The 12,972-nt window shown below is 31.9% G+C and overlaps 1 protein-coding gene across 10 annotated transcripts in view; it reads left to right on the forward strand.

Moving 5' to 3' along the window:
* Positions 1 to 103: 103 nt before the first annotated feature.
* LOC143047412 (mitogen-activated protein kinase kinase kinase 15-like) overlaps positions 104 to 12,972 on the forward strand; it is a 95,651-nt gene continuing 82,782 nt past the window's right edge. For 7 of the 10 annotated variants that reach the window (XM_076220446.1, XM_076220448.1, XM_076220451.1 and 4 more), the window contains exons 1-4: positions 5,360 to 5,491; positions 7,764 to 7,910; positions 8,370 to 8,592; positions 10,133 to 10,159. In XM_076220446.1, the coding sequence (XP_076076561.1) occupies positions 5,451 to 5,491; positions 7,764 to 7,910; positions 8,370 to 8,592; positions 10,133 to 10,159 (438 nt within the window). In that variant the 5' untranslated portion in view covers positions 5,360 to 5,450. Of the gene's footprint in view, positions 232 to 5,358; positions 5,492 to 7,763; positions 7,911 to 8,369; positions 8,593 to 10,132; positions 10,160 to 12,972 lie in introns of those variants that run through there. The other 3 variants (XM_076220442.1, XM_076220444.1, XM_076220443.1) reach the window with 2 other exon arrangements.

Consider the following 12,972-nt stretch of genomic DNA (forward strand, 5'->3'; position numbering starts at 1 on the left):
TTTATTGAATTAATTCGATATAATTTCGAATATACTCTAGACTTACCCTTTTTTACAATGTTAAAGTCAGAGAAATTTAAATTATCTTCATGACCTTCACCTTTTAGTTTCTTGGGCTGAAACAATTTTAGTTACTGAAGAAAAATGCTACTTTTACTAAAGAAGCATCCACTGGTGATCAAATAACAGCTGTCTTGACAACAGTTTTATTATTGTCTTCAACTGAATCAGGTAAATTTTTATGATTGCATTCTCAATATTGGAAAAATAACGTGCATTGTCTGGGTCTATGCACTGCATGTAAAATGATGTATAATGATATATATGCATTCCAATTTTCTGAACTAATAGCCAAATGATAGCTTTGGAAGTCGTTGCTACAAACCATCATGACAGTAATATGATATACAGAAGACAAGATGTATAAGCACAAAAGTAAAGGAACCAATCACCAATAATGGCAATATGGGATATACATGTATAATTTCAACCTTATACACCTTATTGCTTTTCCCGGTTGACCCAAGAATCTATCTTGTTTGAATTATTGACGTCATACAACAATCATTTTTGCATTTTGGCTTCAGATATTTTGAATAATGATGTCAAATTTTTATGGGAACTTGTGTGATGTCTGGTAATGGTGTACTAATAGCAATAAGGTGAATCGCTATTTCAGAATCTGCAACATTTAAACTATTTGCATCAAACAACAATGCCTTTTGCATTGATGTGTCAATGACTTCAAAATTTTTGGCGGAATGTTTTTTTTTGGCCAATATTATTGTACAAATTTTGTTTGTTGCTCGCTGAGTGTCCAGGAGGTTCTACCCTAGTTCTTGGCTTCTTCCAATATAATAACAGACTTACCCTTGTCCTAGCACTCCCTTCTTTGTTGAGGAGGGAATTGTTTTTTAAATATTGTTTTACATACATTAGTGACACATCTTCATTAAAGCTCATGATTTGGGGAGGAGGGGTGGGGGCTCATCACAATTCACAGAAAATAAATTTCCATGATCACGGATCACGAAAATATATATATAAAAAATACTGTAGAAAAACAGATCAGGATAGCAAAAATACACCGATCACGAAGAATGAAAATAACCCAGGTTACTAAGTTGCACAGATTCCATTGTACTCTCACAGATCTCTAACCAAACAGATAAGAGAGGAATTTAACAAAACAAACATACAAATAGAGATATTAAAGGTGTATATTCTGTTTTGCACAAAAAATGTTGGGGTTTATCCCCTAAATGGGTCAACATTAACAGAGCCAGGGGTGCTCTATGGTTTTGAACACCCTTCCCCCTTTTTTAAAAATTATATTTTTTGTCATTTTTTTTTTTCTAAAAGATCTGAACATTTTATGGTGTTCTTTTGATTGAAAACTCCCTTTTTGAAAATGGAGCCTGGAAAAAATAATAATACTCCAAATGGGATTTAATTTTGCTGTCTCCCAAAAAAGTATTTTTGGATTTACATGTACAAATATACATGTATAAAGAGTAAATGTAAGTAAAAATGTATAATCAGTGTTCTCTCCAGATATTTTATTTAGCATCCTGGTAAACAGGGGAAATTGAAATACCATCTTGTTTCTAAAAATTATAGCATTACATCCATAATATAATCTATTAAGACAACTTCAAATACATGTAGCATCACATTTAAGATTAAAGTATCACATTACCTGATACCATGATGCTAAAAGGCTCTGGGGAGAACACTGATATTATGTGTAGTTTTTACATCTTAAAATTAGCAAAGTTTTTGAATATCCAATTGTTTGTTAATTTCATCCCTTGAAGATGCTGATTTTCAGAGGGATCAATCTACATGTAGAAACTTATTAACTTCTGGAAAACTAAGTTACCAAAAATTACTACTGTTGAGATTCACAAATGCACTTTTAAATAGTTTTGCTAAATGCCAAAATTCAGATTATTTTGCCCTGAAAAATAATTAAAATTCATATTTCCCTTATTTTGAAAGTTTTTCAGGTGAATAAATCTAGCAACTAATTTATTTTATTGGAAAGTCCATTTGGATATATCAAAAGCAAGGTGACCAAAAGGAGAAAAACCAATATCCCTGTCTTTCACATTGTTCTGGGTCTATTTTTGTGCAAAGGGTATCTGAATTTTAAGTTATTGTCCCTGAATTGATGATTATAAGGAAATTTTGCAGTTTTCAGTTATATTATTATAGACATGATAGATAAAGATAAACTGTAAACAGGGCCAAAAATAAAATATTGTTTGTTTCTCCTCTTACCACTGACCCGGTAGAATTGTTGCGACTCGAATAATTTTATCATGTTTATTGGCCATTCTTGTCCAAAATTTTTTTTTTCTATGTTGGTTTTTGGTGATATATTTCCGATTCTGTAGTAAACGTATGTTGTTTTTTTGTCATACCTTTCCGATGCTGTAATCAACAAGCGTTTTAAATCAAGGCATTTTTGCATTGAAGCATCTATATGATTCGGAATCAAGGAAAACAAACTGCCTTGCTATATGATTTGTGTTGTATGCAAGGGTGATATTTGAAAATAAAAGATCTGAAACATCTTTCAACCCACTGAGTGCACCTTGATTGGCTTTGTCTTTTACCTCTGTTCCTGTTTAAAGGATAAAATCTTTTGAGTATAAATATTACAGGTGAGCAATTCAGGCTCTTGAGAGCCTCTTCTTCCTGTTGGAGCTTCACTTCTCCCTGAAGTTTCCATGTTGGGTCTTAATCCTATTTCTCCATGTTTGTCTTGATATATAAGAAGATGTGGTATAAGTGCCAATGAGACAACTCTCCATCCAAATCACAATTTGTAAAAGTAAACCATTATAGGACAAAGTACGTTCTTCAACAGAGAGCCTTGGCTTACACCTAACAACAAGCTATAAAGGGCCCTAAGGCTGGCTGCCTACAAGAAGTTACATTTCCCTATAATTCCTAAGTGTGATAACCCTTGTGTATCTGTACATGCTTCAGTATTCTCACCACACAAGATAATAAGATGTATATTTTTGCATTTGTCAACCAGGAATTTTAAAATTGATTATTTTTAATTATAGCATAACATCTTTAACAAAATCTGTAAAAAAAAAGTCATTTTAGAAATTATCAAATACATCAAATACTCATGATGCTAAGTGGCTTTGAGCAAATGTTGAGAAAAAAATGTGTATCCAAATGTATCTCGTTCCAATTTATTCCATCATATTCTATATATATACAGCTGTATGCATCATATTTCATGTTATTATAGTATATTTAGGTTTACAGAATTGGATCTTCACTTCTTTTAATCTAATAAAAAAGCTAGAATTACTTTTACCATCATAGATATATATTGCTTGTGATAAATGTGCAATTATCTTTTCCATTCAGTTGATAAAATTCATTGACTAAAATATACCAAGGCTTATAATCTTTATGATCATGCTATATCTATTGTGCATGGTCATAAATTATTCAGGTGATGTTTGAACTGGTGCAGATCTAATTAGACAAGCTTCTAAAACGCTATAATCTATATTTTGTTACATTTTCATATCATATGTATATGTACATGTAACGGAGTACATGTAATTGGAATATCTAAATTTAGAAAATTTCATTTTATTGTTATCAAAACATCAAATTAAAAAAAAAAAAATTATGCTGCGTAGAACAATCCTGTACATGAAACTTTTACATACAAATCACAAACTAAAGAGAATATTGGATTATATCTAAATTTAGAAAATTTCATTTTATTGTTATCAAAACATCAAATTAAAAAACAAAAATTATGCTGCATAGAACAATCCTGTACATAAAACTTTTACATACAAATGACAAACTAAAGAGAATATTGGGATATATCTAAATATCTAAATTAAAAAAATTTCATTTTATTGAAATCAAAACATCAATTTAGAAAATTGATAATTAATGCTGTATAGTCATGTTACATTGTAGTATTTCTCTTGAACCGGGTTCATAAAAAATAAAAAGTTCAAGTCCAGTATAGCTGTTGTTTGACATGTACCTACCTGTCAGACAAACAAAAAAGACATGTACATGTATCAACATATATTGATTTTTTTTTTGGAGTTTTATGCCCAAGCATTGTTAAAAGGCTATAAAATGGTAGTATACATGAAATAGTTTGTATGAAAATGAATTGAAAAGTGGTCTAAATTGGACATTAAAAGGGGATCAAAATAAAAGGTCAATATTTCAAAGGTCACAGTCAAAACAGCAATTGATAAAGTAACAACTTTAAAAAGGGGGGGGGGGTAGTTTTTTTTCCTTTACAAATATTGTTATCCCCAATTTAATGAAGAAAAAAAATATTTGGCCACGCAGATAACTCTAAAAAATATGGAGATCCAGATTTTCCACATACATGTAGCTTACAGTGTTAAAATTTTGAAGAAAAAAATTTCATTGATAGTCATCATAGTGACGGAAAAACTAAATAAAATTGTTCACACTGTGTGCAAAAAAAAATTGTCTGACTCAGACAAAAAAAACGTACCCCTTTGAAGTTCAATGGTTGTTCCCTTTTTTGGGAGGAGGGGGGGGTTACTTTTTTTATCATAAAATTGAGAAAGGAAATGGTGAATATGTCAAAGCGACAACCATCCGACCATAGGGCAAACAACAGCCGAAGGCAACCAATGGGTCTTCAATGTAGCGAGAATTCCCGCACCCGTAGGTCCATCCAGTTTATCCTGATTTTTTTACATAAATTGTCATCCTGCATTATTTTTTTACTCAAAACACCAGTCCTGCTGTTTTTTCAAGTTTCATCCTAGTTTAAACTGGTAGAAACATTAGCATCTAACATTAATACAATGTATTTATATGCCTCTATCTCTTGTAGTACTAGTTGTCTGCCATAACTTTTTAAACCCACTACTACTACTACTACTACTACTACTACTTCTGATCACTTCTAGTTAATTGTTGTAGGACCTGAAATGTTTTATCTTTGCAAAGTCTGAAGTAAAATATATTCCTACATGTATAAAATTGTTTTATTTTTAATAAAAAACAGTTCAGAGTTGAGGAAAATTGGTAACATGAGCAAATAGGAACAAAATATTATTTTCTATAATTAAGAGAACATGCAGTCTAGATATATCATGTGTGATGTGATGTTTATCTATAAGCACACATGATGTTGGGTTAACCAATATACTGATAGATTACATCATCATCCTTTAGATTTAATGACAGAGTGCTATAATTGGATGCTTTTAACAAAAGACTACTGTTGACTGCAAAAAACATGTGACATGATAGATTCTTGCATAGGTTGGAGTTGTGTCCCTTTATCATGTTCTTAATTTTAAACCTATATTTAATTACTACATAGAAATTCCAAGAAATGTCTTATTAATGTGAGGGCAATATTCAATATTAAATAGACTTGAAATAGATTGTTTGTGAAGATGGCAAATAAAGATTTGAAGATTTTACATACATGTAACAGGTAGGGAATTTTTAATCTTTTTTTCCTAAGAATACAAAATGAATAATTATCTAATTTAACTTGACACCCTAAGAAGATAGATATCTATAAAGTAAACATAAGTTTTTTTCTTGCAAAGTTTGTTTACTTTATCGACCAGCTGCGACTGATGTTGAGTTTAAATCAAACTTAACATGGTATTTTGTTTACATTTCTGACACCAAGACTGTATTTATTGATCATGGGAATCATGTTTATGTTTTAGGATCATGTTTATGTTTTAATAAGGACAATGACATTTGGCATAATTGTAACAATTGGTAATAGATTCTGCATTGACATTTATTAGCGTCTTTTGTGTTATATAAACATATTTATATTGTTGTTGTTGATATAATAACCTTAAAGAACAATTGTTTACATGCACTTCAAAAATCACAATATAGGTTATATATATATACTAGAATGTGTGCATTCAGTTGGAACTAGACACTGTAATTATAAACAGTGAAGTTAAGATTGCAATCATATTTCTTTTATTTTTCAAAGTTAAATGACCCAAAGATTTTGTCAACCCAATTACATTGCACTAATGATGGCAAAAATTCAAATATAGTATAGAGGTGCATTTGTACGTGTACAAAAAATGTAGTACATGACCTTGCATATGTATGCATATTTTGTTTTTAAAAAATTGTAAGGTTTTCCTTTAAGGATACATTGTCTCTTTTTAATCTTTTATCAATGATTATGAGGATTAGGCCAAATAAAAATATATGTGTGGTTCCAGTAACCCTACCTTCCATACTTTTTCGCCTCAAAAATAGCCTACCCTAAAGATTTTATTGTCTTTTTTCATTAAGCACTGTTAAAGTTAGAATGTTGCTCCCATAGACTCAATGTAAAAAAAAAACATAAAATAAAAAAAATCCCTACCTACCTACCCTAACTTTTTTTCAGATGTAACTGGAACCACACATACTTTTTTATTTGGCCTTACAAATATTTTGATTAACATACATGTACATGTATTCATAAAAAGATTGACAAAACGTTCATCAGACAGTGCCAGTGATTGGTCAATGAGTTTTGAAAAGGGGCTCATCAATCATGTTTGCCTAAAAAGAGGGAGGTGACTTCAAAATCAGATAAAAAATTGTACCAAAAAAATGTTTTAACCAAAAAATCACTGAATTAAAATTATGTGCTTTAACTTTAAGGAGCTTTTCCAATCCCCTCCCCTTTACTGATCTTCCTGCTGTCTTCAACATGTAAGATAGATGAAGTTATACAATACAATAAAACAACCACACAACACAAAAGACTCCAAAGACATTTAAATTGCAAGACAACTGTAATAGTAATGTAACATTTTGAATGAATATCAAACATAAACATGATTTTCTGCTCTTTGGTAAGGTTGTTGTCTGACACATTCCCCATTTCATTATTCCCAATCTTATACATGTTATAAAGGAGGTGGATCTAGGAAGTTGACATTTCAATAGATAAAAGAGGTGCTATGGTCACAATGGTGTTAATGAATTGTCTAAATCACACCTTAATGTCATTCATCTTGAAATCTTTATCGACCAACTTTAAGGATAAAGTTCTGTTGAAACATAAAAAAACACTCATATCTTCACGATCTTTAAGTTAATTGGAATCAAAAAATCTTATGAGGTAGGTTTTACCGTTTTTTATGTTCTCTGAATGTTGAAAGTAAGATGGTCCTGGAAATTGCATGTTTCTATTGTTCTTTATTATGTTTATGTAAGTTACACAGCCCTGGCAGCCCAGGCTTGTAATATTGCTCTTGGGCCTGTAAAAATCATATTTACAGGCCAACAGAATCTAACTAAAATTTTTCGAAAAATGAGCTAAGGGCCTGTAGATTTAACAGTTCATCGTGAAGACTGTACTGTTTGTGTATTTTTGTGAACTTGTACACATAGTAAAAAGGTCAATTTTCGCAGTTTGGGAATAGAACTAAAAAATAATACTTTAAGTCGAAATGTACTTTTTTAAAGTCACACATATTTCATTAGGAAAAAGCAATTTTTACCTTCAGTTTATAAGAAGTAAACAACAAAAATATTGAAAATAGGAAAATTCAAAACGGAAAGACCCTAAGCAAATGGCAAGTTCAAAGCTCAAACACATCTAATGAATAGATATAACAACTGTCATATTACTGACTTGGTACACATATTTTCTTATGTAAAAAAATGGTGGATTAAACCTGGTTTTATACATAGCTGGCTAAACCTCTCACTATTATATTAAATTTCAGGAAGATGAAGGTAGTTTGTGTGCTTGACAGTTGGGGTAAAACCACACCCAATGTGGATAGACAGTCTGTAACAGCTACAACAAACCTAGGGGCAATCGATTCCCCAAGAAGGGCAGCCTTATGTGTCTTAGAAAAGGTTTGCAAAAGGTAAGTGTATAATTAACATCTAATATGTAATATAGGGGAGGGGAGGAGGGTAAACCATTCTGCATGGCTATTAGTCATAAAAGTTAACTCAGTGTCATGTGACATTGTACAATCAAGTTTGGGCTTGAAACACTAAATCCAGTATTTTGATTGGTTGAATTCTGAGTCTGAGTATGATAATTGTACTCCAAATGTTATGTCTGCTGTTGTAAATACAGGGCGAACACAACACAGGAAAGTCATTTAGATTACCGGTATGTAGGAAAATACTCTACATGCTCTATACTTCAACAGAAATGTATTGATTTGAACAGTTCTTAATAAAAAAAAATCCATAAATTTATTAAAAGGTAGGCATAAAATTTAGAATATGTAGGAAACAGATCACAAGAATTGTTTGGCCTCCCTAGAAATACCAACTTTATACCAATTCTAGTCCTTATATGCTTTATTTTTCAGTGTTGAAGCTAGCTTAGAGCATGTTCCATTTAAGAAGTTAGATTTTGGCAGTACCTCAGTGTTAGAAGAGTTTTACAATGCTGATGTTGTGGTCGTGGATATGACGATACCAGTGCAACAGTCAGCTTTATTTTATCATATTGGTGTACGACAGAGTATGGGCATGAAACATAACATTGTCCTATTTTATGACACTGATGTGGAACAGTCTCTATCACTTAAGGTGAGTTTCAGAAGTGGGTGTGTCCAAACTGTAGAATTTTCTTTCCAGTTGAATGTCATTAAAATTTGAGATACAAGCCAGAGTTAGGAATACTTGACATGTAATTTTGACCCTTTATGCACACATCATTTCCTGTAGTTTGAGAGAATTTATCAGATTTTTTGTTTGTTATTTTTGGTTTCAACATGTCCAAGCAGGTGAGCCATCATGAACATATCCCAGTTTGAAAGGGTTTATTGAAAGTAAGTTAGTATAGCACTCTTTTTGTGTTTGTCGTAATTCAGGATACAGTAATTCAGTGGTTCTAATTGGTTGCTGTTTGTCATATACATGTTTCTTTTTTGTTTTTAGCAATGATCAGGCAGTTTGTTTTTTCATTTACAGCAGATTTCATTGAGTGTGTATTCAAAGGTAGTATCGTTGGTTAGCTTGCTTGTTAGCTGAACCGTGAAGTCATTGTTAGGTCAGGTAAACTACCCTCCTTTAAGAGTAGACTAGTCCGGCAGATAACCAATCTATCTGTCTGTTGGACTAGGCTACTCCAAAAGAAGGGAGTATACCTGACCTGATAATGAATTCACGGTTCAGCTAACAAGCAAGCTAACCAAAGATACTACCTTTGGCTACATACTTAATGAAATCTGCTGTAATTGTAGATTGTTCACATTTTGTCATGCATTTTTACAGCTAACTGTATGGCCATGGTATACCTTTTGCTTATTGTTGATGGCCATGCAGTTAACTAAACTGTATGGTACCAATATTGTTTGCTCATTGTTGAAGATCATGCAGTATCCTGTTGTTGTTGACATCCTTGCTCTTCGGTCTGATGGATTGTTCATTTACATATAACATCCCTGTATTTTCATAGTGTTATGTTTTTCTTAAAGCATGAATATGTTGTATAAAAATATGTTGTATTGAGCACGACAAATCATTGTAAGATAAATTTAAAAGGTTTCACCCTTTCACTTAATCATTGTAAATGATTTACTCTGACGTTCATTTTTTCATTTGAAAAAAAATATGCTTATCTTGAAAATGAAATAAAGGTAGCACTTTTGTCATAATTTTAAAATTGAAGCAACTCTCAGCTTAGGATTGAAAGATTAAAACATTTCCATTTTCACTGAACTAGTACACATTTTTGTTAGGGGCTAGCTGGGGCTTGCCTATGGTTGCAGAATTTTCTCGCTTTGTTGAAGAGCTATTGGTTGCCTTCTGCTATTTTCTGCTCTTTGGTCGGGTTGATGTCTCTTGACACATTCTCAATTTCCATTTTCAATTTTATTGAAATATATTTGATCAATTCAAACAAATTATGAAATTACAAACCGTTTCTAACAATTTGGATAGCCTGCAAAATTTTATGTAATTAAGATTATAAAGAGGATTAATGAGAGGTCTTTTCTACATATATGATAATCATATTTTAACAGTACATGTACATTTTCGCAAAGAAGACATTTATTACAAGGATTTTAATAAATTTAGTAACCACATACAGTCTGGCAATGATTTTTACACTATTTGTTTGTAGGGATTCATGGGAGATGCCAGACAAAAGGTGCATTAGATATTGTTGTAAACCTGTTTGATTATTAACCATGTTGTTTCCATAGCTTCATATAACAATATAATCACATTGACCATTCCAATTTGTCACCAATTTATACATCCATGTCTTTTCCTGTGAAGTAGTTGTCATGTAAATGCTTTAAATCATTCCATGGAAGATCTTAATGCCCCAGCAGTAGCAGAGGGGGCATTAAGTTTTACCCTTGTCCTTCCTTCAGTCCTTATGTAAGTATGTACGTTCCAAAATTGGTTTCAGTTCTCTAACTTTAGTTTGTCTCAACCAAATGTTATACACAATGCTTATAACCACAAAACACAGATCAAGTTTGAATTTTGGTGGCGTCACTTTTAAAATCGTTCTAGAGTTATGTCCATTACAAATGGAAAAAATTGCTGATTTTTTCGTTTCAGTTCTCTAACTTTAGTTTGCCTCAACCAAATATTATGAAAGTTATACACAATGCTTATTATCACAAAACACAGATCAAGCACAAATTTGGGTAGCCTCATTTTTTCCATTGCTCAGTGATGTCCCTTTATAACTTTATATTATATGCAAGAGAGGGCATTATCTTTGTCCCATGGACACATTTCCTATTTATTTGTTCATGACTCGTGTAATCCCCATTTATGTATCCATATATTAAAGTTTTGTCCAATTATCTAAGGTTTTTGTAGTATAGAAATTAGAAAAAAAATAGCACATGCCAGTCTATTTGCATGAATTTGATGCAATGATTTCAAGTTATGTGATAAAATAACTCAAGAACACAATATCTAAGGGAAAGGAATGTTAAGTTTGCCACTGAAAAAGGTGGATTCAAGGAATTAAAGTTTTTGTTTCTGTTACAGCAAGGTTTAAATAGATTATAGGTTTATACTCTAAACTGGAGAAAATGACTATGGAACAAAATGATAACCAAATTATCTGAAGTGTTGCTTTTTGACAACACAGTTACATGTACGTTTGTGTTTATGAATATAAGGGAATTTGGGTAAACATCTTAGAGTGGTATTATCAGACTTTTTAGGCACAATAAGAAATACTAGCTGTTTCTACTTGTAATGATTCTAAACTCCATTTGCACATAAATCTCAACGTCATAAGCAGCGTGACGCTACAATACATTCCTAGCGGTACCACGAACGTCTAATGAACAGTCCTGAACACTTGTCATTTAGAAAAATGTCATTGAGGCAGTATGTCATTGAGACTTATGACATTGAGGAGGTAGGTCATTGAAACAGTGTGTCATTTAGATAGAATTCCATTGAGACAGTATATTATTGATATAGTGTGTCATTGAGATAATATGTAATCGAGAAGTTGTCATTGAGAGTGTGCCATTGAGACTGTAAACCATTGAGCTGAATGTCATTGAGACAGTGTGTCATTGAGACTTTGTCATTGAGAGTGTGCCATTGAGACTGTGCCATTGAGACTGTATACCATTGAGCTGAATGTCATTGAGACTTTGTCATTGAGAGTGTGTCATTGAAACTGTGCCATTGAGACTGTATACCATTGAGCTGAATATCATTGAGACTTTGTCATTGAGAGTGTGTCATTGAGACTGTGCCATTGAGACTGTATACCATTGAGCTGAATGTCATTGAGACAGTGTGTCATTGAGACTTTGTCATTGAGAGTGTGTCATTGAGACTGTGCCATTGAGACTGTATACCATTGCTGAATGTCATTGAGACTTTGTCATTGAGAGTGTGCCATTGAGACTGTGCCATTGAGACTGTATACCATTGAGCTGAATGTCATTGAGACTTTGTCATTGAGAGTGTGTCATTGAGACTGTGCCATTGAGACTGTATACCATTGAGCTGAATGTCATTGAGACTGTGCCATTGAGACTGTATACCATTGAGCTGAATGTCATTGAGAGTGTGCCATTGAGACTGTATACCATTGAGCTGAATGTCATTGAGAGTGTGCCATTGAGACTGTGCCATTGAGACTGTATACCATTGAGCTGAATGTCATTGAGACAATGTAAAAAGAACTAATGTAAATGTCATTCTTCTGTAAATATGGAAAATCATTCACTTTGTAAAAAAATATTAAAAAAAAGAACAAATGTAAATGTCATTCTTCTGGAAATAATTCACTTTGTAAAAAAAATGCTTATTGCGTCAGAAGTTTTAGTGATGCATTATAAAGAAAGAAATCCTGATTTAAAAAACAAGTGATTGATTTCTTTTGGCATTTATTTATTTTGGATTATTGAAGATTTTACATATTTTAAGGAAGTTAAATAATGAAAAATTAAGGGAAATAAAACTGAACAATTTAAGGAAGTTTGAAACACGGAATGTAAAAAATTCAAGGAAGCTTAAAATTGAAAATTGAAATACCAGTTTATAAATCATTTGTTAAAATGTCAGTTAATTATGAGTATTGTCATGATTGTGTTACTAAGCATAAAAATCGAGGTGTGTCAACTCATTTTATAATTTTTCTGGCTGTTGGATACCAACTTACATGAAATTCATGGTAATAGACTAAACAAACTTAAATCTGCAATGAAAAATAAGTTTTCTTTAGAAATGTATGCAAAGTTTGGCAAAATCATGCAACAAAATATCAACAAAAGTTTTCTCAATCTATAAAAACTGCTACCCACAAAAATAAATTAATTGGTTGTGAATGGAAAGAACTTTATCATTGGGTAGACTTGACTGTCTGTAGTAAAAAGATACTGAAGGCTAAATTTATGCAACATTTTAATTAAAAATGAGGCATTAGAGAAACTACTGTAAATTCAGAAAATATGCCTGTCATATATTTTG

This window comes from Mytilus galloprovincialis, chromosome 10, assembly GCF_965363235.1.
Source record: "Mytilus galloprovincialis chromosome 10, xbMytGall1.hap1.1, whole genome shotgun sequence".
Classification (NCBI taxonomy): Eukaryota; Metazoa; Mollusca; class Bivalvia; order Mytilida; family Mytilidae; genus Mytilus; species Mytilus galloprovincialis.